Source organism: Ornithorhynchus anatinus, chromosome 4 (assembly GCF_004115215.2).
Source record: "Ornithorhynchus anatinus isolate Pmale09 chromosome 4, mOrnAna1.pri.v4, whole genome shotgun sequence".
NCBI lineage: Eukaryota > Metazoa > Chordata > Mammalia > Monotremata > Ornithorhynchidae > Ornithorhynchus > Ornithorhynchus anatinus.
Genome location: NC_041731.1, coordinates 78,325,637 through 78,353,343, shown reverse-complemented (window position 1 = coordinate 78,353,343; position 27,707 = coordinate 78,325,637). Strand labels below are relative to the sequence as shown.

The 27,707-nt window shown below is 47.1% G+C and overlaps 1 protein-coding gene across 2 annotated transcripts in view; it reads right to left on the bottom strand.

Annotated features, from left to right (window-relative positions):
* Positions 1-27,707, bottom strand: part of DEPTOR (DEP domain containing MTOR interacting protein) — a 149,822-nt gene that overhangs the window by 4,888 nt on the left and 117,227 nt on the right. For both annotated transcript variants that reach the window (XM_029063527.2, XM_039911842.1), the window contains 2 exons: positions 25,646-25,716; positions 22,135-22,239 (listed from right to left, as the gene is read on the bottom strand). In XM_029063527.2, the coding sequence (XP_028919360.1) occupies positions 22,135-22,239; positions 25,646-25,716 (176 nt within the window). The remainder of the gene's footprint in view (positions 1-22,134; positions 22,240-25,645; positions 25,717-27,707) is intronic.

The window sequence follows — 27,707 nt, the reverse complement described above, 5'->3', positions numbered from 1 at the left end:
GTGAATGGCAGTGACCTCAAAGCAGCGTGGCTCAGTGGAAAGAGCCCAGGCTTGGGAGTCAGAGGTCTTGGGTTCAAATCCCGGCTCTGCCACTTGTCAGCTGTGTGATTGTGGGCAAGTCACCTCACTTCTCTGGGCCTCAGTTACCTCATCTGTAAAATGAGGATTAAAACTGGCAGCCCACGTGGGACAACCTGATCACCTTGTATTCCCCCAGCGCTTAGTCAACAGCTCTCTGCACATAGTAAGCGCTTAACATATACCAACATTATTATTATAATTACTAAAACAGAGCCGGGGGGTTAGCTGGGATGCGGGCGTGGGTCAGGGGTGGGTACGGACCACCGCACTGAATGGATGAATGAGTAGGTGTCGTCACCACCGTGTCGCCTGAGGGACGTCATGGCCGGGACTGAGTTCAGACCCGTCCTGAAGCTGTTCCACTGTGCCCCCCGCCCCCCAATACTTTTCCCCTTTCCTCTCCACCTCGACCCCACTACTCTTGTCCCCCGCCACAACCCCTCCGACCTAAGGCGAGGGCACCAGGGCAACATCTATTTATGGGGGAAAGAAACGGGTTGGGGACACTGAGGCGCCAGCCCCCTTTACATATTAGCAACACCCAGCCACCTGGCCGACCCCATGGGCACCCATAACAAAATACCAGTCGGGCTGGAGAAGGAGATTGCTTTGGGGGTAGAGGGCATGCAGGTTTGGGTGGGCTGAGGGAGTGGGGTGGGAACAGGCACTCACTAGAGTACCTCAAGGCCTGGCCAGGGGATTAGTCAGTGAAGGCCTTCTGGAGGAAGTGGCTCTTTAGGAGGTTCTCGAAGGAAGGGAAGGATGTGGTTTGGAGCAGAGGTTACTGTCCTAAGAGGAAAACTTTGCCTGGAGGGGGGGACGGGAGGGGTGAGTGTGTTGTGTATGTATGTGTGTGTGATCGATTTTCTTCACCACTAACCCCCTCCTTTCTTCTCTGCCCTTCTCTGGCTTCCCTCCCACTGTGAGCCCCAGAAAAACATGTGGTCTCCTTGGACCCGCAGCAGTCCTATTTCATTTCGAGGTAAACCACACGTTCGTTGCATTTCTACAGACACAATCCGAATGCCGGCCCAGGGGGAAATCTGTCACAATTTCTTGCTAGGGGAAACCCCCTCCTCCCAGCCCTCCCCACCCCCAAACCCATGCCTTCTCTGGACTCAAAAACAAGAGCATCCTGCGAGTGACTGAGCCACTCCAAGTCCCCACAGGACCACGGCTGAAATTACAAGTGACTTGGCGGGGGAGCCCTGTCAGCATACACCGCAGCACACCCTGTGCCATACATCGCGTCCCGGTCACGTATCCTCACAGCACAGAACCCTCTTTGGAGAAAATACTTCCTCTCTTGCATAAGGACACGTGACTCTGCCTCCGGATGAGTAACTCCACCCGGAATGTGTCTTCTCTCACAAACTGGGGAGGTGGGGGAGGGAGTGGTGGATTCTAGAAACCACCCGAAGAGTGTTTTCCAACAAGCTTTCTATTTAATTTAATAACTCTTTGGGCCCTCTTTATCTACCTTGCCTCTTCGCTTCTTAGACACCTTCCTTTTCCGATGAGACCCCTCCACCTATTTATCGTTTCAGGAACCCTCCTCCCAGTTCCATTGACTGGGCCGAATAATGACCGCTCTTGATATCGTCACGATTACATCGCTGCCTCTGTTTCTCTTATTCCAATCCGCATCTCCCAGTATGTCTCTACCCACTGCTACCCTCTAAGAGCCCCTCGTGGATCAAACACGTTTATCTGGAACAACGGCCTTGAACCTGATCCCAGCACCCAGGACAGGGCTAAACAAATCCAATAAGTAATTAATAAAACCAATCTTATGACTGGTCTGCCTCAGTCGGACTCCACAGATCTGGAAGTGGTTTTTCGAATGTTTTGTCTGGAAAGTTTCCCAGGCCCTTTAGCAGCCTCTGGATACCAGGGATCATGTCTGAATTATTATCCTGGACCCTTTCCCCTGTGATTAGTACGGTTCTTGGTCACTGTTCAACAAAATGCAACAAATAACAAAAAAACAAGAAAGAAATTTTCGGTCTTTTGGAGAACTCATTTTTGTGTTCTCGTGACGAATTATGCTGGTAAATGTTTCCCTATCAAAGATAGTTCAGGGAGGCCTTCCCAGACTGAGCCCCCCTTTTCCTCTGCTCCCCCTCACCTCCCCATCGCCCTGACTGGCTCCCTTTGCTCTACCCCCGCCACACAGCACTTGTGTATATATGTGCATATTTATAATTATATTTATATTAATGATCTGCATATATCTATAATTCTATTTATTTATATTGAGCTACTGATGCCTGTTCACTTGTTTTGATCCCTGTCTCCCCCTTTCTGGACTGTGAGCCCGTTGAGGGCAGAGATTGTCTCTATCTGTTGCTGAATTGTACTTTCCAAGCGCTTAGTACAGTGCTCTGCACACAGTAACCGCTCAATACATACGATCGAACGAACGAATGCACATGGTTCCCTAGTAAATACTCCAAATGATGTCATTTATTGAGTGCTTACTGGGTGCCGAGCACTGTACTAATAATATCTTGAGAGAGGATAATGCAGCGATATGCTCCTGGCCCACAAGGAGCTAGAGAAGGAGATAGACATCAATATAAATACATACATTACGGATGTGTACGTAAGTGCTGTGAGTCTGAAAGAGGTGAAAAATCAAGAGCTTAAGGAGTACAGATCAGTGTGGTCTAGTGGCAAGAGCACAGATTTTGGAGTCAGAGGATGTGGGTTCTAATCCCGGCTCCGCCACTCGTCTGGTGTGAGACCGTGGGCCAATCGCGTAACTTCTCTGTGCCTCAGATACCTCATCTGTAAAATGGGGATTAAGACTGTGAGCCCCAGGCGGGACAGCCTGATTACCTTGTATCTACCCCAGTGCTTAGAATAGTGCTTGGCACATAATGCGCGCTTAACAAATACTATCATTATTCTACTTATTATTATCCGAGTGCAGACAGAGCGGACGTAGAAGGGAGAGGGAAGAGGGGAAATGAGGGCTTAGTTAGGAAAGGCCTCTTGAAGAGTGATTTTAATAAGGCTTTGAAGACAGGGAGAGTGGTGTTCTCTAGTATATGATGGGGGAAGGAGTTCCAGGCCAGAGGAAGGATGCGAACGAAGCGTCGGTGGTAATTAGATAAGATTGATGTAACGGAAATAGATTGGCAGTAGAGCAGCGAAGCGTAGGAAACGAGTGAGGTAACATGGGAACAGGTGAACTGATGAAGTGCTTTCAAGAGGAAGATAGAGAGTTTCTGTTTGATGTGGAGGTGGATGGGCAACCACTGGAGGTTCTTGAGGAGTGGGGAGACACAGATTGAATTTTTTGCAGAAAAATGATCCGGGCAACAGAGTGAAGTAAGAACTGGAATGGGGACGGACAGGAGGCAGGGAGGTCAGCAAAGAGGCTGATGCCATACCTCAAAAATCATTTCATCCAATCCTGTGCCTACAGTCAGTTACTGTCGCACTCCCACACTCCTCCTTCATTGTCCTCATGTTTGTCCCTTCCACAGGAGGAAGGAACCATTCCTTTTGGGCAGGGGATATGCTCCATGATTGTTCTGTATTTCCCAAGCACCTAGTATAGTGCTCTGCACCAGGTAGGTGCTGCGCTTGATAATAATAATAATGATGGTATTTGTTAAGCGCTTACTATGTGCACGCACTCTTCTAAGCACTGGGGTAGATACAAGGTAATCAGGTTGTCCCACTTGGGGCTCACAATCTTAATCCCCATTTTTACAGATGAGGTAACTGATGCACTGGTAAGTCATAATAATAACTGTGGTAATTGTTAAGCGCTTACTATATGCCAGGCACTATCTTAAGCACTGGGGTGGATACAAGCAAATCGGATTGGATGCAGTCTTTGTCCCATGTGGGGCTCCCAATCCCAATCCCCATTTTACAGATGAGGTAACTCAGGCACAGAGAAGTGGCTTGCCCAATGTCACACAGCAGACGAGTGACGGAATGCTAATTAGAACCTAAGTCCTCTGACACCCAAGAGCTGTGCTCTTTCCACTAAGCCATACTGCTTCTTGCTACTCACTACTCTTCCCAACAACTCTGGGACAGGGAAAATGTCTCCCAAGCGCTTAATACAGTACTCTGTACACATTAAGTGCTCCATAAATACCATTGATGGATTGGTTGATTATTCCTGGATTGGTTGATTATTGGTTGATCAACCATTGGTTGATTATTCCTGCTAATACAGTACTCTGTACACATTAAGTGCTCAATAAATACCATTGATGGATTGGTTGATTATTCCTGGATTGGTTGATTATTGGTTGATCAACCATTGGTTGATTATTCCTGCTACTACTCAGTCTTTAGAAGCAGGTCTGAGAATTGGTTTCCCTGTTGCCTTCTGCAGCTGGTCTGGACTCAATCCCACCCACTGCTGGGGTGCTTAGTTTGGATTTTTCAAAGCAGTTTTGCTATTACTGTTACGCTGTACTCTCCCAAGCTCTTAATACAGTGATTTATACACAGTGAGTGCTCAATAAATACGATGGAATGAATGAATTTACCCTATCCTGCCTTAATTAGGAGCAAAGAGGCTGATTTATTTATCCCAGCCTCCTGTCTCTCGCCACTCCAACCCATACTTCACTCTGCTGCCCAGATGGTTTTCCTACAAAACGTTCCGGGCACATTTCCTCAAGAGCCTCCAGTGGTTGCCCATCTACCTCCACATTGAACAGAAACTCCTTTTCATCAGGTTTAAAGCAATCACCTTGCCCCCTCCTACCTCACCTCGCTCCTCTCCTACTACAGCCCGGCCCACACACTTTGCTCCTCTAATGCAAACCTTCTCACTGTACCTTGATCTCGTCTATCTTGCTGCTGACCTCTCCCCGACGCCCTGCCTTCCCTCTTCATATCCAAAAGACAATTACTTTCCCCTCCTTCAAAGCCTTATTGAAGGCCCATCTCCTCCAAGAAGCCTTCCCGACTAAGCCCTCCTTTCCTCTTCTCCCATTCCCTTGCACGTCGCCCTGACTTGCTCCCTTTATCCCCCCTCCCAGCCCCACAGCACTTATGTACATATCTTGTTATTCATTTATCTATATTAATGTCTGTCTCTCTCTCTCTAGACCGTAAGCTCACTGTGGGCAGGGAATGTGTCTGCTTCTTGTCGTATTTATTTCCCAAGCACTTAGTACAGTGTTCTGAATACAGTAAGCGCTCAATAAATAAAATGGACTGCCATCATCAATTATCTCATTTTTGTCTTCGCAACATCCCGGTGATGTTTAGAGAAGCAGAATTTTTTAATGGTATTGATTAAGCACTTTTACCATGTGCCATGCAGTGTACTAACCTCTGGGGTAGAATCAAGATAATCAGGTTGGGCACACAGTCCCTGTCTCACAGTTTTAATCCCCATTTTGCAGATGAGATAATTGAGGCACAGAGAAGCGGCTTGCTCGAGGTCACACAGAGAGGTGGAGGAGCTGGAATTAGAACACCAAGTCCTCCGACGCCCAGGCCCGGGCCACGAGAATGTTATTATCCTCATTTTGCTGATGAGGAAACCGCAGCCCGCAGATGTTAAATAATGTTTCCAAGGTGGCCCAGGGGCAGAATTTAAGATCATAACCCGGGTGCTCTGACTCCCAGCCCCGGGCTCCTTCCCCGAGTCCACACACTCCTCTTCCTCTTGACCACCCTCTCTCACCTTCCTAATACTGGAAGCCCCATTGTGGAAAACCAGGGGAGACTGAGTCTCCGATTCAGACGGGTCCTCCCCCATCTGGAGCAGCTGAGCCCAAGCTCGAGGCGGGAGCAGACTGGGGAGGAACCACCTAGGACCCATGGCCAGCGTTGTCTGTCACAGCAGACTATGGGTCAAACAGGGTGGGGGCCACCGAATGCTGCCAGTCCCAGTGTGTGACCAAACTGGACCGCTGCCAGGGCTGAGCCTCCACAGCCTCTCTCCTGAGGGGAGAGAAGCTCCTCTCCTCTCCTTCCTCTTTCCCCTCTCCTCCCTCCTCCTCCTGTTCCTTTTTTTAAAAAAAGGTATTTATTATTAAGCACTTACTAGGTGCCAGGCACTCCCTGTCTCACATGGGGCTCACACTCTTAATCCCCATTTTACAGATGAGGGAACTGGAGCACAGAGAGGTTACGTGACTTGTTCGAGGCCACACAGCAGACAAGTGGCAGAGCCAGGATTAGAATCCAGGTCCTTCCGATACCCAGGACTGTGCTCTAGCCACTGGGCCAGTCTTCTTTTTCCTCCTTCTCCTTTTCCTCTCCCTCCTCCAGCTCTTCCCCTCAGTGGAAGCTGTGGTATCACCCTCCCGGGGACTTGAAACCTAGCACGAATTGGGCAATCACACATTTCTTCTTAGATGACTGGAACGGAAACAAAACTGTTCCCTTGTGTCACCCAAAGTTAAAAAAAAAAACCCAAAAAAGTCCAACCCATTCCATCTACTGCTCTATATTCTTGTGAGCCCCTCCTGCAGTACTCCTTATGGTTCGTCTGGCACCTAGTACAGTACTCTAAACTGAGGGCACCTAGTAAGTACCACGTGCTGCCCAAGGTAGCACCTGGTACGGTGCACGATTCGCTATTCAGTTATCTTTCCATGCTCTGGTCATTACCGCTAATATCACTGAATGATAATTTAAATAATAATGGTGGTATTTAGGTAATTTCTAGGTGTCAAGCACTGTAGTTAATACAAAACCAGCCCGATTTGCTTGTAACTCCCCCAGCGCTTAGTATAGTGCCTGGCACATAGTAAGCACTTAAAAAATACCATAATTATTATTATTATACAAGTTAATTGGGTTGGACACGGTCCCTGTCCCACATGGGGCTCGGAGTCTCAATCCCCATTTCACAGATACGTAATTGAGGCACAGAGAAGCGAAGTGACTTGCTCAGGGTCACACAGCAGAAAAGTGGTGGAGCTGGAATTGCGCCCTTCTGACTCCCAGGTCTGCGCTCTATCCTCTAGGCCATGCTGCTTCCCTTAGGCCACGCTGGTTGGGCATAATCCCTGCCCCACAAAAGGTTCACACTTTAAATCGGAGGGAGAACAAGTATTTCCCTTTTTACATTCGAGAAACTGAGGCACAAAAAAGTAACTTGCCAAAAGTCACACAGATGGGCTTAGAACCCAGGTCCTCTGAACTCCAGGCCTGTGCTCTTTCGACAAAGTCATGGGGCTCCTACTGGTTACTGGATTTTGGAGGGATGGGCCCCAGTCTGCAGACATTCGGATTACAGGCTCAGCAGCATCACCATTTTTTTAGGAATGAATTGGCTGAATTGGACAAGTTTGGAGACCGGTTGTCATCAATTCGCCTAAGCAGTGAACTGCTTATTCTGAGCTGAGTGCAGCAAGAGAAGAAAGGCTAAAAAACCTTCAGGACGCACAGAATAAAGTGAATATATGACGTATCTCGATGGGAAATTGGAGAAACAGCCAATCCAGCTGTCTCGGTGTAGTTTACGTTATAAAACAAATACAGGCTGAAATCCAGATGCACAGTTTTGAAGAGCTTCCTACTGGGCTGTTTCGTTGGTGTCAACTACAACAATAACAAAATAAAAACACACAAAAAAAACCTGTTTGAATTTAACATCAAAGGAGAACCCATGGACACTGCCAATGTTAGAAATGCGAAGTATCATTAGCGAGTTTATAGAGAGTAAATCCAACTTTCAGCATTATGAAGCAGAAGCAGCGTGGCTCAGTGGAAAGAGCACGGGCTCTGGAGTCAGAGTTCATGGGTTCGAATCCCGGCTCGGCCACTTGTCAGCTGGGTGACTTTGGGCAAGTCACTTCACTTCTCTGTGCCTCAGTTACCTCATCTGTAAAATGGGGATTAAGCCTGTGAGCCCCACGTGGGACAACCAGATTCCTCTGTGTCTACCCCAGCACTTAGAACAGTGCTCGGCACATAGTAAGCACTTAACAAGTACCAACATTATTATGAACGGTAGCATTAATCCAAATATCTTTCCAATCCCGCTGTAAACAACAAAGAGGTAAAATCCCAAAACTGTGGTCTTTTAATTGAAGTCTGAGCATTGATATTTCTCTTTAACAAGGAGAAGCAGCGTGGCCTAGTGGAAAGAGCACGGTCCTGGGAGTCAGAAGGAGCTGAGTTCTAATCCCAGCTCTACCACCGGACCACTGTGTGACCTGGGGCAAGTCACTTCACTTCTCTGTGCCTCAGTCTGTAAAACTGGAATTAAGAATGCAAGCCCAGTGTGGGATATGGACTGTGTCCAACCTGATTATCTTATATACGGGAAGCAGCGTGGCTCTGTGGAAAGAGCATGGGCTTGGGAGTCAGAGGTCATGGGTTTGAATCCCGGCTCTGCCGCTTGTCAGCTGTGTGACTGAGGGCAAGTCACTTCACTTCTCTGGGCCTCAGTTACCTCATCTGTAAAATGGGAATTAAGACTGTGAGCCTCACGTGGGACAACCTGATTACCCTGTATCTCCCCCAACGCTTAGTACAGTGCTCTGCACATAGGAAGCACTTAACAAATACCAACATTATTATTATATATACCCCAGCACTTAGTACAGTGCTTGGCACATAGTAAGCGCTTAACAAATACTAACATTATTATTTTTATTATATATACCCCAGCACTTAGTACAGTGCTTGGCACATAGTAAGCGCTTACCAAATACCATAAAAAGAAGGCTTATATTTACTCAATGAACCATGCTTTATTTTAGGCAGAGAAAAATAAAAGATCATCAGAATCTATTCTAAATGCATTCTGCTATGTACTTCGTGTGGTGCATCTAGTGGTGGCAACTGGAGAGAGGATGAGTGCAGGCTGGAAGATGAATATAGTTCAAGGAATGCTGTGACTGTTGACTGGTTTCTAGGTACGCTGTAAAAAGCCGGCAGTGATAGCCAACTCAACATTTTATGGAGCATCTGTCACTGTTTGCCTGGAGGTGATGCCCTAAACATCAAGACAGAGTATTCAGGAATTACTAAAGGAGCATCCAGCCAAAAAAAAGACCAATCACAATTTACCAGACTGGAAGTTTCAAATTTGCAACGACATGTTGCAGCTGAATAAGCATAAAAGGGCCACACAGTAACATTACTGATCTCAAGCTTAACTCCCAGAAGATCCTAAACTGTTCTCTAGTATGGCTAAAGTTCATTCATTCATTCAATCGTATTTTTTGAGCGCTGTACTAAGCGTTTGGGAACATACAATATAACAATAAGCGGACACATTTCCTGCCCGCAACAAGCTTAAAGTCTAGAGGGAGAGAGAAACATCAATGTAAAGAAATAAATTACGGTACGTACATAAGTGCTGTGGGGCGGGGAGACGGGATGAATAAAGGGAGCAAGTCAGGGTGACATAAAAGGGAGTGGAAGAACAGGAAAGGAGGGCTTCGTCAGGGAAGGCCTTTTGGAGATGTGCCTTCAATAAGGCTTCGAAGCCGGGGAGAGTCATTGTCTGTTAGATTGGAGGAGGGAGGGTGTTCCAGGCCAGAGGCAGGACGCGGGCGAGGGTTCATCGGTGAGATTGACGAGATCGAGGAACAGTGAGACGGTCAGCATTAAAGGAGCCACGTTCCCGTCTATAGGAAATCACTTGCTCCTGACTGCTTGCCAGTTGTAATTAAATTAATGGTTAGCAGCGCCGCAGTATCAAGCCATCTCCTACTGAGGCCTACTTCAGTGTGGCTCAGTGGAAAGAGCCCGGGCTTGGGAGTCAGAAGTCATGGGTTCGAATCCCGGCTCTGCCTCTTGTCAGCTGTGTGACTTTGGGCAAGTCGCTTCATTTCCCTGTGCCTCAGTTCCCTCATCTGTAAAAGGGGGATGAAAACTGTGAGCCCCACGTGGGACAATCTGATCACCTTGTATCCCCCAGCGCTTAGAACAGTGCTTTGCACATAGTAAGCGCTTAACAAATACCATCATTATTATCATTACTTCAAACCGCACTGTCAACCACGACTCTGTCGGACCAACGGACAAACCTCAAGTCTGGCTGGATGGGGGGTTTTCAATCCAGACGTCGTGGCTCATAGGCACCGCTAAACTTCTCTTCTCTGTGATGATTAACTCCACTGTAAACCCCACGTGGGACGTGGACTGTGTTCAAACCTGATTAGTCAGTATCCATCCCAGAGCATAGCACAGTGCCTGGAGCGAAGTCAGTGCTTAACAAATGCCACTGAAAAAAATCTGGAGGGTAGGGATCTACTATAGCCTCCCAAGCACCCACGACTATGCCTAGCACACAGTAGGCTGGTAGGATACCGGAGAAGTAGTATTGGCCTGTATTTATGGCATTTATGGCTATTGGTTAAGCATCTACTACCTGCCAGGCACTGTACTAAACACTGGGGTAGATATAAGCAAATCAGTCCCACAGGGGGCTCAGAGTCCTAATCCTCATTTTACAGATGAGGTAACTGAGGCCCCGAGAAGCGAAATGACTTGCCGAAGCTCTCGCGGCGGACAAGTGACGGAGCCGGGATTCGAACCCACATCCTTCTCACTCCCGGGCCCGGGCTCTTTCCACTAGGCCACTCACCTTCTCCTGACATCTATCCAGAGCACAGAGGCAATCCATCCCAAGGAAGCTCTCCGTCGGGACACCGCTCAGAAATCCAACCCTACTCCTGCTCTTCTGGAGGGCAGCCCGGCCCCTAAATCGATACTTGGCAATCGGGGTTTCTACCCATTCCTCCTTTTTACATACGAGGGAAAGATGAAGTGAGCCTTCTTCTTGCACCAAGGGGCTTGTTATTCTTTAAGCTCATTAAAACCTGGCAGGAGACGGGCTTTCTTGCCCCAGCATGGGAAGCTTTGTTCCAACTCCCAGTTCTGTGAACCTTATTCAGTAGAGACTTCAGCCAAATCTCAGTACCTGAATTTTCCTTGAAGGAGAAGTTGGCTTGGGGAGAGAATGTGGTGGGACGGGGTTCAATGCCCTTTGCTTGTATCCACCACAGCACTTAGCACAGTGCCTGGCACATAGTAAGCGCGCAGTACCTGAATTTTCTTTGAAGGAGAAGTTGGCCTGGGCAGGGGGTGGGGGGGAAGAGATGAGGGGAGCATGAGAGAAAAGAGAAAAGGGAATCCTGAGCTTTTTATCTTTCACAAATCAGGGCCCACAGGGGCGAGCCGTGCCCCGAGAAGAAGACGGCTCCCAGAATGTAATCTTGCTGACGTTAACTTTTCTCCTCTTCCGATCGTTTGTGCTGAATAGAGACCTCTGTTGCGGCGATTCCTGTGAGCGGCAGCCTCGGCGCCCAGAAACCCTTGCTTGGGCGCTGTGCTGGCCTGCGCCAGGGTGACCCCCGACCCGACTCTGGAATCTCACAAGGACAGCAATGTTTCCCCGGGCCCCAGCTGTCCCCGGGGACTGGTTTCTTGCCCTCCAAGTGGCCCAGCTGGTGCGACTCAGAACAATGAATAAAAACAGGACGTGCAGGGGCCTGGGGAGGCTGTCCGTTCTGCCAGAGCTGCTCCGGGGATGACATGAGGGAATAATAATAATAAAATAATAATATAATCATCATCATCATTGTGGAATTTGTTACTAAGCGTTGGAGTGGATACAAGCAAATTGGATTAGTCCCTGTTCTGCATGAGGCTCACAGTCTTAATCCCCGTTTTACAGATGAGGGAACCGAAGTCCAGAGAAGTGAAGTGACTTGCCCGAGGCCACACAGAAAACAGAGAAGCAGCCAGGCTCAGTGGGAAGAGCCCGGGTTTAGGAGTCAGAGGTCATGGGTTCTAATCCCGGCTCCACCACTTATCATCTGTGTGACTCAGGGCAAGTCACTTGATTTCTCTGTGCCTCAGTTACCTCAATTGTAAAATGGGGATTAAGACTGTGAGCCCCACGTGGGACCACCTGGCAACCTTGGGTCTACCCTAGTGCTTAGAACAGTGCTTGGCACATAGTAAGCGCTGAACAAATATCATCATTATTATTATTATTAAGTGGAGGAGCTGGGATTAGAACCCATGACCACCTGTCACCCGGGCCCGTGCTCTATCCGCTGGGCCAAGAAGTAAAGAGCAATGTTTCCTGAGCACAATATTCACACTCCATCCCAGTGGACCAGGAGGAAGTCTGGGACTTGTCAATGCCTGAATAATGTTGCAAGACCTAACAATCAGTTTGCTCCCTTAGACTTCTTAAAACCCACATGGAGCTCTACAAAAATCCCGTAAGGAGGGACGTTCATCTAATCCACGTTAGCAAAATAGGAGGTTCTTATGCCGTGGGATGGGGCTGTGCTGATCTGATTAACTTGTATCTGCTCCACCGCCTAGAACAGTGCTTCACACGGCCTAGTTGAAAAAGCATGAGCCTGGACTCTTTCAAATGTTTACGGCGTGACCTTGGGCAAATCACTTCACTTCTCGAAGCTCAGCTCTCCCGTTCTCCCTCTTAATTAGACTGTGAGCCCCAGGTGGGACAGACTGTGTCCAACCTAATTCTCTAGTATCTACCCCAGCGCTTAGAACAATGTTTGACACATACTGTTAAAACAAAAATAAATGGCAATATTGTTATTATTTGTTATTAACCTTCAACCCTCTCTGTCTTACATGGAGAGGGAAAGCAGTCAGTTAATCAAATGTATTGCGAGCTTACTGTGTGCAGAACACCATGTTAAGTGCTTGGGAGAGTACAATATAGCAATATAACAGATATATTCCCCGCCCACAGTGAGTTTACAGTCTAGAGGGGAAGACAGACATTAATAGAAATTATAAATAAAGATAGGGCGAAATCCCCAGAGAGGTCTTTATCAGCTTTGCCATATTTCTGCGTTGGAGGCCTCTTTTTTGTTGAAAGGACCACTCTTCTCACGGGGCAAATTATCCAGTTTCTCAAGACCCCAGAAATGCCCTGTCAGCTGCACCTCTGATGAAGTGATGAAGCGCAGAGAGAACGCACCTATTTCGTACAGAGCACTGAATTGAGTTTGGGAGACATAGAAGACTTAATGTCCACTGTCAATGAACAAAATTGATCAATTTCATTATTAGAGCAAAGTTTGGGCTAAATGCAGTGGAAGCCTATCTTCTACAGTCACCACAAGGATCTTGGGATCTGGAAATCCTGGAACTCAGGAGCTTGTGGCCAAAGCACAGGTCTGGGAATCAGAAGGACTTGGGTTCTAATCCCCGTTCCGCCACTTGTCGGCTGTGTGACCTTGGGGAAGTCGCTTCATTTCTCTGGGCCTCGGTTCCCTCTTCTGTAAAATGGGGATTGAGATTGTGAGCCCCCCTGGAGCAGGGACCGTGTCCATCCTAACTAACTTCTCTCTACCCCGGAGCTTAGAATAGTGCTTAGCACATAGTTAGTGCTTACCAAGTACTATAAATATTATTAGTCTCCCAAATGCTTAGTACAGTTCTCGGCACACAGTAAGCGCTCAATAGATACGGTTGATTGATTGATTGATTTAGAGACGCCAGATTCAAGTGGCCAAGATCAGGGTCTCTGTAGCCCCCTTAGCGGAGCAGCAGCACATTAAGCTTAATGGGCTCGCCTTTTGCGAAACACTGATGAAAAGCAGAGACTCGTGTAGAACATCCAGATACCTGATTGGCCTCATTCCTGTGTATGTGACTTTGCACACAGTCAGCGCTCAATAAATACGATTGAACAAACGAATGAACTTGCTGAAGGATTGAGATTTGATTGTGTTCTTTGGTTGTTAGGGGTGGGAGAGGTGGAGAGTGTCCTGTAAGACACTGTCCCTTTATTAACGTGCCAGTTGGGAAACTGATTCATTCATCCTTCCTCCACAACCCAGAGTCAGTGGCTCTGCCTGCTTGTGAGATCCATCAACAATCAAACAACCGTATTTATTGAGCGTATCCTGTATGCAAAACAGTGCTCGAGAGCGTAGAGTGCAACAAGAGTTGGAAATCACATTCCCTGCCCACAAGGAGTTTACAATCTAGAGATCTGCCAGCTAAAAGCAGGATGTTGAGCCAGATACCCAGCCATACTAACACCCCCCCCAAACCGGCCTAGACAATCGGAAACTGTCGTCTTTACAACCTAAAACCAAACACGTGGAAAAGTGTTGCTAAACGTCAAACTACCACCAACTAACCATTTCCTCCTTCCCCTCCCGCCCAACCCACTCTGAGGGCTGGGGCGGGTTTGTGAATTGGCTGCGATGGAAATCAACACCGAGGTGGGGAGACTCAAGCCGCAGGTTCGGATGCAGTGAAGCCAGCGTGGTGTAGGAAAAATAGAACTGCAGTGGAATTTCGGAATTGATCATGTGTCGTGATTTAATGGCTAGTTCAAAAAGCAGACACTTTACATTCCACTCACAGAAATACAGCATTGGTTAGGCTATGTGCTTGGCATGCGAAGATCTTGTCTGAATGCGTGAGAGCAATTGTTCCCCACTTAAATTTCTAGACTCAACAGGAAACCAGGAATAAAATAATTTGTTTAAATCTAAGGATTTTTTCATTGCAAGAAAGACCTCAAAGGGCTTATTTTCACTGTCAGGATGTCTTCCTTCGGAATTAATTACTTTTTCAGGAATCTAGTCCAGGGGTTGGACCAATCAAGGTTTTTATTAGGAGGGGGGAAATGTGCTCTTCGATTAAGCGAATGAAAAGCAGGAAAATGGGACATATAGGAAGAAGGCGTGAGCATTTACGGACACGTCTGTAACATTCATTTGTATTAATGTATTTCTCCTACCAGACTGTAAGCTTGTTGTGGGCAGGAAATGTATCTACCAACTCTGCTGAACTGCACACTCCCAAGTCGTTAGTACAGTGCTCTGCACTGAGTAAGTGCTCAATAAATATCAAAGACTGACTGATCGATTGGAGGAAACGATGTCTCATAAATATTTTAAATTGTTTTAAAGTTTTAAATGAAGGCCTCTGTTCAGAGCAACAAAGGAGTACTATGGGAAGGGGAAAAGATAATAATAATAATAACATTGGTATTTGTTTAGCGCTTACTATGTGCAGAGCACTGTTCTAAGCGCTGGGGCAGATACAGGGCAATCAGTTTGTCCCAAGTGAGGCTCACAGTTAATCCCCATTTTCCAGATGAGGTAACTGAGGCACAGAGAAGTGAAGTGACTTGCCCACAGTCACACAGCTGACAAGTGGCAGCATTGGGGGAGATACAGGGTAACCAGTTCGTCCCACATGAGGCTCACAGATAATCCCCATTTTACAGATGAGGTAACTGAGGCACAGAGAAGTGAAGTGACTTGCCCACAGTCACACAGCTGACGAGTGGCAGAGCCTCTGATTCCGAAGCCCACGCTCTTTTCACTGAGCCACACTGCTTCTCCAGATAAGGGAAAGATTGACTGTTGTAGGACCACACCTAGTGTTCAGTAAAAGTCTACATGACCCATTCTGTTCTAAAGTACCAGAAAGACTGTGTGAATGTGCTGGATGGGGTGTGCCCTCGTGTGAATATCAGCAAATATCAAGAGTGTGAATATGTAGAGTGTTCTTCTTCATGAGCTGAAAAGATTGTGTGAATATGTTGGGATTAAGGTGTTCCCCCCCCCCCCCCCCCCCCCCCCCCCCCGCTCATGTTTGTGTGTGAGCAGAATGGAAGATGTTCTGGGAATGCCAAGGAGTTGAGATTTGAGGGGATACGTATAGAGCGATAATGTATACGCATATGGGTGGAGCAGGAATGAGGAAAGATTGTAAAGATGCAAGAGTGACAGGTTTGAAGGAAATGAATAAAAGGCCCAAAGGGTATCTCTAAAGAGATAATGGGGGAGCAGCCAGCGACCTAGTGTAATCCTTCAACCCTTCAATCAATCAAATCTTTGGAGTGTTCACTGGGTACAGAACAACGTATTAAGAGCTTGGGAGAGTACAATACAACAGGGTTGGGAAACATGTTCCCCGATCAAAAGGGGGAACTAGCACACTTCCCCCTCCCTTTCAAAGCCTTACTGAAAGCTCACCTCCTCCAGGAGGCTTTCCCAGACTGAACCCCCCTTTTCCTCTGCTCCTCCTCCCCTCCCTATCGCCCTGACTCTCTCCCACTACTCTATCCGGCCTCCCCGTCCCAAAGCACTTGCATATATATGTACCTATTTATTATTTTATTTATTTTATGAATGATGTGCATCCATCTATAATTCTATTTACTTACTGTGATGCTACTGATGCCTGTCTACTAGTTGTTTTGTTGTATGTTTCCCTCCTTCTAGACTGTGAGCCCATTGTTGGGTAGAGATTGTCTCTATCTGTTGCCGAATTGTACTTTCCAAGCATTTAGTACGGTGCTCTGCACACAGTAAATGCTCAATAAATATGAATGAATGAATGAATGAATGAATGAATGACTGGAGCTTACAGTTTACACTGATTCATTCAATTGTATTTATTGAGCTCTTACTATGTGCAGAGCACCATACTAAGCATTTGGAAAGTACAATTTGGCAACAGATAGAAAAAATCCCTAAACAACAACGGGCCCAGTTTCTAGTTTACAGTCTAGAACCCTGAGTAGTAAGGATGGGATTTATTAAACTCCTACTAAGGGTCAGGAACTGTGTGAAGCGCTGTGGTAGATCCAGTCATTCATTCAGTCGTATTTATTGAGTGCTTACTGGGACACTGGACTAAGAGAGAGTACAATACAACAGTAAACTGACACATTCCCTGCCCACAGTGGGCTCACAGATCAAAACCAGTCCCTGTCTCAGACAGAACAGTGAACTTCTTGTGTCTGAGCTCTGGCATAATACAGGTTTAATAAACCATCATTTGCTAGAGAAGGCACTGACTTCGTTATGGGATGGTACTCCTACTCCTGTCAATCAATCAACTAATAGCATTTATTGAGCACTTACTCTGTGCAAAACAATGGGAGACTACAATAATAATAATGATGGCATTTACTATGTCCAACACCACCTGCTTGTATCCACCCCAGCACTTAGTACAATGCCTGGCACATAGTTAAGCGCTCAACAAATACCTTTCTTTTTAAGCGCTTACTATGAGTCAAGCACTGTTCTAAGAAACAAGCTAATCAGGTTGGACACAGCCCCAATCCCATATGGGGCTCACAATTTTAATCCCCATTTTACAGATGAGGTAACTGAGGCTCAGAGGAGTGAAGTGTCTTGCCCACGATCACACAGCAGACAAGCAGAGGAGTCAGAATTCAAACCTGGGTCCTTCTGACTCGCGGGCTCTATCCTCTAAAGGATCATGCTGCTTCTCTGTTAGCAGACACGATCCCTGCCCTTGAACAACTTACAATCTTGAGGGGGAGGAAGACAACCAAATTTAACAATATGTATATAAGTGGTAGGGTGGGGATCTGAGTATCTGAGAATTGCGGGAATCCTCAAGTACATAGGTGACACAGTGGGAAGAAATCGGGTGAGGAGATGAGTCAGATTAGTCAGGAAAGGCTTCCTGGAGGAAATTTAATTTTAGTAAGGCTTTGAAGATGGAGAGAATAGTTTGTCGGATGTGAAGGGGGAGGAGGGAGGTCGCCATCACGGGATCGATGGTGACGGAGACAAGAATAAGGCAGTAGGTAGGTTAGTATTAGGAGAGAAGCTGGTCCCAGTGGGAAAGAAATGAGGAGTAGAAGGAAGAGGGCTGGTTGGGGGCCTTTAAGGTCTTAAACCGAATTGGGTTCACCGCCTTCTTTCCTAAACCCAATGACACAATTAGCTGGAGTACAAACACCTTTTCCAGCACCATGGCAGGGAGAGGAAATTAAAGATGCTCAAGTCCTGAAATGAGCCGCCTCAGGTCTCATAAACAAAAGAGACAGCATGGGGTTCATATCCAAAAGCGAGTTATATGGGATCTCTCTCTGTGGAATCAAACTCAACGTGCTTCCTGCAGCCAAGAGCTCCGTTACAAAATGAAATCCTCCACCTTGGCTACCGGTCAGATTTTTGCCCTTTTTGGTCCCGGCCAATTCCCTCTAGGCGTCCCTCCTGTGTCCCACCACGAAAAGGCCCCTTCCTCTGCCCTGCCCACCCCCATCCTGCAAGTCTCCTTGCCCTGGCAGACTCCCTTTGCCTTCTCCAGGGGCGTATTCTGGGTCTTTGACTCAAGGCTGAGGTGTCTCGGCATTCATGCAACCCGGACCCAGATGCGACAGTAAATCCATTTAGAGTCTCGACTGTCACCGTTCATTGTTGTATTGTACTTTCCCAAGTGTTTAGTACAGTGCTCTGGATAGAATGAATGAATGGTGGTCCACTTGTCCAGTTTGTGAGCATTACTCCCCCCCTCCCATTCTGATTTTCCTCCTCATCTTTTCTGCCATCCACCTATTTAATTTCTGAGATCGCTTGCCAGAGATGATGCAAAACACACACACACACAAACATACACATTATCGAGAGCAATCACTATTTGTAAAAGTTACTCTTTATAGCTTCAGCGGTTCCCCTGTTCCATGTACCGGGGAGCTAAGAGACCTGGGCCCTACCCTCCTTCTGCCACTTGCAGTCTGTGTGTGGCCTTGGAAAAATCAGTTAATTTCTCGGCCCCTCAGTTTCCTGATTTGTAAAAGGAGGATTAAACACCTGTTCTCCGTCTCCCTTAGACTTTAAGGGACTGTGGGGACTTTAAGGGTGGGGACTGTGTCCATATCTTGTATCTAATCCAGTGCTTAATAAAGCACTGGGCACATTGCAAGTTCTTAATAGCCTTATTATTATTATTACTATTACTATTATTGCTGCATTTGTTAAGTGCTTATGATGTTCCATGGCACTGTACTAAGTAAGCACTGGGGAAGATACAAGTGAAGCAGGTGGGAACCAGTCCATGTCCCACATGGGGTTCACCAGCATAGTGGATAAAGCACAGGCCTGGGAGTCAGAAGATGAGGGGTTTGAATCCCAATTCCATCACTTATCTGCTGGGCAAGTCACTTCACTTCTCTGTGCCTCACTTACCTCATCTGTAAAATGGGGATGAGATCGTGAGCTCCACATGGGACAGCGACCGCGTTCAACCCGATTTGCTTGTATCCGCCCCAGAGTTTAGTCTAGTGCCTGGCACATAGTAAGTGCTCAACAAATACCACAACTATTATTATTAATTCCATTTTGCAGATAAGGAATACGGCACAGAACTGAAATGACTTGCCCACGGTCACACAGCCCACAAGTGGTGGAGCTGAGATTAGAACCCAGGTCCTTCTGACTCCCAGTCCCGCACTGTATTCACCAGGCCACGTCATTTCCCTTATTATTGCTGCTTGCACTCACAATGTGCTCAAAGAGAGTCACCCTCTTTCCTGTTTGCCAGACACTAGGATGGGCTGTTCCCACAACTGCCTTCCTGGACCTACATGGTGTCCTTTGAAGTTGTGCATCTCTGAATTTTTAAGTCACATTTTATCCTGCCCCGTCTTGTCCATTGTCTTCATAGGCCTTATCAAGTGAATAATAATGACGATAATAGTGGTATTTGTTAAGCGTTTACTACGTGGCAAGTACTGGAGTCTTGTCTTATGCCGTCGAGTCGTCTCTGACCCATAGTGATGCCGTGGACACATCTCTTCCAGAACACCCCACCTCCATCTGCAATCGTTCTGGTAGTGGATCCGTAGATTTCTCTTGGTCAAAATACGGAAGTGCTTTACCACTGCCTCCTTCTGTGCGGGAAATGTGAGTCTCCTCCCTCAACTCTTTCCCGTGCAGCTGCTGCCCAGCACAGGTAAGTTTGTAACAGATTGCTTTCTACTCGCTAGCCCCTGGCCAAGCTAGGAACGGGCCCTATTTGACCCTCCTTCCCGTAGTTGAGACTGGTAGAGCCCTGGAAACACTCTGGATCCAAGATAATCAGGTCAGACACCGTCCCTCATTGGTCTCGCAGTCTACGTAGGAGGGAGAACAGGTATCGAAACCCCATTTTAAAGGAGGAAACTGAGGAACAGAGAATTAAGTGACTTGCTCAGGTTAAGTGAAGACAGACTGTGAGGAGTGGCATATCAATCAATCAATGGCATTGATTGAGCGCTTATTATGTGCTGAGCACCGTTCTGAGCGCTTGGGAGAGTACAATACAACAGAATCCAGTAATGACACATTCTCGGGCACCCTATCAGTAGAAATCCTTCCCTACTATTCGATAGCATAATCCAAGATGGTAGAGGTAAATGCCATGGATCAACAGACTGTAACAGCCTTTCTAGACTGTAAACCCACCTCTAGACTCTAAGCCCTTCGCGGGCAGGGAATGTGTCTGTTTACTGTTATATTGAACTCTTCCAAGCGCTCAGTACAGCGTTCTGCACACAGTAAGCACTCAATAAATACGAGTGAGTGAATAGGGTGAGCCCGGTGTGGGCGGGGATATGTTCAAGTATCAGTCCAGAGTTGACAACCAAACCGATCCAGCACTCCGATTCAAAGTGTCCCGGCGCTCCCCGTAGAGAAGGAGAGTAAAGGGGAGGCGGGAAGAGTTTAGCCTCTGGAAGTGCCGTCGTTCCACCGACTGAAGTGAAGATAAAGCCGAATAGGAGTCTAAACCAATTCCAAAAGCTGTAACTGATTAAAATCCCTGCTGTACCATACGTGTCAAGTCACAGCTCGTGTTCAATTTTCTCTCAGAAATCCCTATCATGCTGCTCTCCTCAGGGTCCTGGCCTTCTGAGAGGTTACCAAACCTGCTGCCTCCAGGCAGGCAGCCATTCTAAGTAGTCACAGCCTTCTTTCTTCCTTCTTTCTAGCGCTGCATCCAGAAAAGAAGAAACTGGACCTAAAAATGTCATCCTGCTCAAATGTCTCTTTGACCATTTTCTCTCAAGTGACTAAAGGAAAAGCCCTTGGAATTAATGACAGAGCCAAAGGTAAGTTAGTCCTCCATTCACAACATTTCTAGGAGCAACTCACAAGCAATGACCTTTTATTCTCAAGTGACTAAAGGAAAAGCTTTTGGAATTAATGACAGAGCCCAAGGTAAGCCAGTCCTGCATTCACAACATTTCTAGGAGTAATTAGAGAAGCAGCGTGGCTCAGTGGAAAGAGTACGGGCTTTGGAGTCAGAGGTCATGAGTTCGAATCCCAGCTCTGCCACTTGTCAGCTGTGTGACTGTGGGCAAGTCACTTAACTTCTCTGTGCCTCAGTTACCTCATCTGCAAAATGGGGATTAAGACTGTGAGTGAGCCCCACGTGGGACAACCTGATTCCCCTATGTCTACCCCAGCGCTTAGAACGGTGCTCTGCACATAGTAAGCGCTTAACAAATACCAACATTATTAAATACCAACATTATTAATTTATAAAAAACGATAATAATAATAATAGTAAGGACTCAACCAGTGCCAAGAACTGTTCTGAACGCTGGAATAGATACAAAGTAATCAGGTTGGACACAATCCCTGTCCCCCATGGGGGCTAACACTCTTGATCCCCATTTGACAGATGAGGTATCTGAGGCCCAGAGAAGTAGTGATCCGCCCTAAGGTCACTTCACCTCTCTGTGCCTCAGTTCCTCTTAAAGGAAGGGCAACGTCTTTATGCCTTGGACGGACCATTTGTACCCCTTCCTACAAGCGGTATTGGCTAGATAAAATACCAGAGACGGTAATTGTCTTGGGACAGAAGGGAAGACCCTCCACACATCTGACAATACTATGGCAGATCCATATACAGTTGTGAGGACGCGGGGAGCATATCCATGCCGTAGGGGTGGGCAGACTTGATCCTTGGCCCCGCGACTTAAGAACCGGGTGGCGGTGAGAGAACTCAACCCAAATGAAGGCTACAGGCGTTTGAAAACACAACTTTCAAAGCATATTGAAGTGAATGGGAGTTGAGACAACTTTCAAAGCATATTGAAACGAATGGGAGTTGAATGAATTGAATGAATTCACATTCACTGAATGAATGTGAGAGAGTGTGAGAGAAAGTCTGTGTGTGCGTGTGTGTGAGTGTGGGCATTGGAAAGTGGGAAGGAGGGGCAGGGAAGGAGATATCCCGACTCTTGATAGAGACTGAGGTACTAGAGATGGGGATTGAGACAAGGAAGAGAAGCAGGAAGTCAGTTTTATATATATATAAAAAAAAGGGTACCTTCATTCCAGCCGCTGCTGCAGGGCCGCTGGGATCCACGGCCTGAATGTGACATGGCTTGCTTCCTCTTACGACAAAGCCCCACCCTACTGCGTCACCAACAATCTAGAACACGCCAAATGGGATATGAGAGTCAGGAACCTCCGGGCACTTCCTTCCTTCCTTCTTGAGCGCTTACTATGCATAGAGCAACAGAATCAGTGGACACGTTCCCCGCCCATAACAAGCTTACAGTCTAGAGGATAGGAGCATTTTTGCTAGTTCATTCAATTCATTCATTCAATAGTATTTATTGAGCGCTTACTACGTGCAGAGCACTGTACTAAGCGCTTGGAAGACAGTCCCTGCCCTTTGACGGGCTTACAGTCTAATCGGGGGAGACGGACAGACAAGAACAATAGCAATAGATAGAATCAAGAATAAGAGCCCTCCAAAGCAGTTTCCCTTTGCTGTCTTTGTCTTACGCTGTCGAGTCGTTTCCGACTCAGAGCGACTCCATGGACACATCTCTCCCAGAACGCCCCACCTCCATCGGCCATCGCGGGAGTGGATCCATAGTTTTAGCAAGGCTTTGTTTTGCTTTCCTTATTTCCTCCTTTTTCCCAAGTTTGCCACTCTCGCAAATGGCCTGAACATTTCTTAGTATCTAGTTGTCAGTCAAGAGGGAAGGGCGATTCGCACATTTGAGTTAATAAAAGTCTGCTAATTCTGTTGTACTATCCCAAGCGTTTAGTACAGTGCTCTGCACATAGTATGCACTCAATAAATATGATTGATTGAACACTGTGGAAAAAGCAGAGTTAAAATGTCAGCATGCTGATTTCTAGACTCTGAACCCGCTGTTGGGTAGGGATTGTCTCTAACTGTTGCCAAACTGTACTTTCCAAGCGCTCAATAAATATGATTGAATGAATCGAATAAATGAATAATCACAATTATTGCTCTTTTACAAAGACTGCCTGAGGATTTCATTTTTTATGGCATTTGCTAAGTGCTATCTATGTGCCAGGTAGTGCCCCACATGTCCCACAGAGCTCCCTAAAATCTCCCCTGCCCCTCTCTAGTCCCTCCCTCCTCCTGCCCCTCCTTCTATTCTCCCATCTTTCCTAGCAGTATCTCAAGAGAAGATCTTCCACCTCCTCTCAAATCCACCCCCTCCACCTGTGCATCGGGCCCTGCCCTCCGCACCTGATCAAAACACACTGGCCGCTCCCTCCTTCCCTCCCTCCCTGTCATCCTCAACTGTTCACTCTCCAATGGCTTCTTATCCACAGCTCTCATGTCTCCCCTCTCTTAAAAAAAAACCCTTCTTTGACCCCACGGTTCCCTCCAGTTACCGCCCCATCCCCCGCCTACCATTCCTCTCCAAACTCCATGAGCGAGTTGTCTACACCCTCTGTCTCAGTAATAACTGTAGCATTTGTTAAGCACTTCCTATGTGCCAGGCACTGTCCTAAGCCCTGGGGAAGATACAAAGAAACTGGGTTGGATACGGTCCTTGTCCCGGCTCACGGACTTAATCCCCATTTTACAGACGAGGTAACTGAGGCACAGTGAAGGTAAATGGCTTGCCCAGGTACACACACAAGAAAAGTGACAGAGCCAGGATTAAAACCCAGGTCGTTCTGACTCCCAGGCCTGTGATCTATCCACCGGGCCATGCTGCTTCTCTATATTCCTCTCCTCAAATTCTCTCCTTAATTCCCTCCAATCTGGCTTCTGTCCCCTTCACTCCACAGAAACCGCCCTCTCAAAGGTCACAGATGATTTCCTCTTTGCCAGATCCGACGGCCTCTACTCCATCCTAATCCTCCTCAACCTTTCAGCTGCCTTCAACCCTGTCGACCATCCCTTCTCCTTCGCTCTTTTAATGCCAACCTACTCACGGTACCACAATCTATCTCGCCACCGATCTCTGACAGGCATCTCGTCATATCTGACAATTACTCTACCCACTTTCAGAGCACATTTTCCCCATGAGGCCTTCCCTAATTAAACCCTTTTCTTTTTCTTCCACTCCATTCTGCATTGCCCTGACTTACTCCCTTCATTCACCCCCCGCCAACACTCATGTACATATCCATAATTATATGTCAATATTTATATCAATGCCTGTCTCCCCCTCTAGACTGTGCTTTGTAAAGTGCTCTGCATGTTTGGTCCTCTGGGAGTCAGAGGACCTGGGTTCTAATTCCAGCTCTTCCCAATTGCTTTTGCTTGGTGACCCTGGGCAAGTTACTTTACTTCTCTGTGCTTCAGTTTCCTCAAGTGTAAACAGCCAAGTGGCAGAGCTAGGATTACAACCCTGGTCTTTCTGACTCCCAGGCCCATGCTCTATTCCCTGGGCCATACTAAGACCCAACACAAGCACAATCAGCTTGTCATTTTCCCAGCAGCATCCACCAGAAACCCATTCAATTTATTCATTCGATCATATTTACTGTGCGGTAACTGTGTGCAGAACACTGTATTACAGTTACAGTACAGCAATAAAGAGAGACAATCCCTGCCCACAAGACTTCACGGTCTAGGGGGTGGAGACAGACGTCGATACAAGTAAACAGGCATCAAGACATCAATTCAACAGGCATCAATTTAAATGAAATTACAGATATATACGTAAGTGCTGTGGGTCAGAGTGGGGGGAAGAGCAAAGGGAACGAGCCAGGGTGATGTGGAAGGGAAGCGGAGTTTAGTCTGGGAAGGCTTCTTGGAGGAGATGCGTTTTGAAGGGTGGGGGGGAGAGTGACTGTCTGGAGGTTTTGAGGAGGGAGGGCGTTTCAGAGGCAAAACGTGGGCGAGGGGTCGGCGGTGAGACAGGGGAGATCGAAGAACAGTGAGAAGGTTAGCACCAGAGCAGTGAAGTGTGCGAGCTGGGTTGTAGAAGGAGAGAAGGGAGGTAAGGTAGGAGGGGGCAAGGTGATGGAGAGCTTTAAAGCCAATAGTGAGGAGTTTTTGTTTGATACAGAGGTGGATAAGCAACCACTGGCGATTTTTGAGGGGGGCGGGCGACATGCCACGACCATTTCTGTAGAAAGACAATCTGGGCAGCACGGTGAAGTATGGACTGGAGTGGGGAGAAGTAGGAGGTTGGGGGGTCAGAAAGAAGGCTGATGCAGTAATCTAGGTGGGATAGGATGAGTGAATACACTAACGTGGAAGCAAACTGGATGGAGAGGAAAGAGGGGATCTTGGCGATGTTGTGAAGGTGAGACCAGCAGGATTTGGTGATGGATTGGACATGGGGGTTGAATGGTGTCAAGAATGACACCAAAGTTACGGGCTAGTAAGATGGGAAGGATGGTTGTGAAGGGAAAGTTTTGGAGAGGACAGGGGTTGGGTGGGAAGATAAGGAGCTCTGTTTTGGACAAGTTTGAGGTGGTGGGAGGACATCCCTGTAGAGATGTCCTAAAGGCAGGAGGAGATGCGAGCCTGGAGGGAAGGAGAGAGAACAGGGGAGAAGATGAGGGCAATACAGTCAGGGACTAGTAGTTTCCAAAGAAGAACCTACGGTGAAAGTCTTCCTTGCATAGGGGGCCCCAGGGGCCAGCAGTTCATCAGAAGTGACGGGTCTCTTCAACACTGGGAGAAAAAAAAAAGGCAAGGAATGTACTGGAGAATTTGTTACTTCAAATCTGTCCAATCAATAGCATTTATTGAGAGTTTATGCTCCTTTCTGAGTCTAGCCAGGGTTTGCCCCTATCTAAACTGCCTCCTGACCTGAAGCGACCACCCACGTTTGCTCTAGAGGAGAGAAAAACAGACCCCGGCACAGGGGCATCCTTCCCCAACTAATCCCAAGAAAGCTGTGTGGCCCAGTGGATAGAGCCCTGTCCTAATTCCGACTCTGCCACTTGTCTTAGGTGACCTTGGGCAAGTCACTGCCACTTCTCTGTGCCTCAGTTTCCTCATCTGCCAAATGGGGATTAAAACTACGAGCCCCACTTGGGACATGGACTGTGTCCAACCTGATGATCTTGGCACTTAAGAGAGAGAAACGATCCCAGATCAGGGGCATTTGTCCCCAACTAATCCCAGGGATGCAGTGTGGCCTGCTGGAAAGAGTATGGTCCCTAGAGTCAGAGGACCTGGGTGCTAATCCTGACTCTGCCATATGTCTGTTGTGTGACTTTAGGCAAGACACTCCACTTCTCTGTGCCTCAGTTCCATCATATGCAAAATGGGGATTCAATCCTTCTGTGTTTAGAACAGTGCCTGGCACATAGTAAGTGTTTAACAAATACCCTAATTATTCATTATTATTAATCCTAATCTCCTTGGGTCATACCTTGAGGATTTATTATTATTATTATTATTATTATTATTATTATTATTAATGGTACTGCACTATACTAGGCAGTGGGGAAAATACAACTGAAAGAAATGTTCCCTAACTACAAGGAGTTTACTCTCTAGCAAAGGCAACAAACATAAAATACAATCATCAGAATGCTTGTACCTACTGTATGTTTGCAATTTGGGTTTGCCTGTCTCTCAAACTAGAATGCAAAACTCCTGAAGGCAGGGACCATATCTTTTATAATAATAATTGTGGTATTTGTTAAGCACTTACTATGTGCCAGGCACTCTAATAAGCGCTCGGGTGGATAAGCAAATCGGGTCAGACACAGTCCCAGTCCCACACAGCGCTCGCAGTCTCAATCCTCATTTTACGGATAGTAATGCTGGTATTTGTTAAGCGCTTACTATGTGCAGAGCACTGTTCTAAGCGCTGGGGGAGATACAGGGGAATCAGGTTGTCCCACGTGAGGCTCACAGTTAATCCCCATTTTACAGATGAGGTAACTGAAGCACAGAGAAGTTAAGCGACTTGCCCACAGTCACAGGGCTGACAAGTGACAGAGCTGGGATTTGAACCCATGACCTCTGACTCCCAAGCCCGGGTTCTTTCCACTGAGCCATGCTGCTTCTCTACAGATGAAGTAACTGAGGCCCAGAGAAGTAAAGTAACTTGCCCAAGGTCACACAACAGACAAATGGCAGAGCCGGGATTAGAAACCATGACCTTCTGACTTCCAGGCCCGTGCTCTAGCCACTATACCTTTTATTTCTAACTAAATTTTCCCAAGTGCCTAGTTCGTCCCTCCGTTCTTGTGTATAGAGTAAGCACCCAATATTTATTGATGGGCAGCTGGCAGAAGTCTAGATTCCCCATTACAGTCCCGATCCCTCTTATCTCCAGTGACTTTTCTACAAACAACACAACCTCCCATCTTGACTTTCACTTTCACCTCCTAGCACAGGGAGCCAAAGGGACTTGACAGTCTATATTTTCTAAAGAGCTCAGCATTGCATTCAAAATAACAAATAAAAAAAAAATCCACCACCATCACTCTCTTTCATACAAAGACAATCTGAAGTTAGCTAGAACTCCCCCCACTAGACCGTAATCCCCTGTGGCCGGCGGGGGGGGGGGGGGGGGGGGATAACAGTACTTATCGAGTGCTTACTAATAATGTTGGCATTTAAGCGCTTATTATGTGCCGAGCACTGTTCTAAGCCCTGGGGTAGATACAGGGTAATCAGGTTGTCCCACATGAGGGTCACAGTCT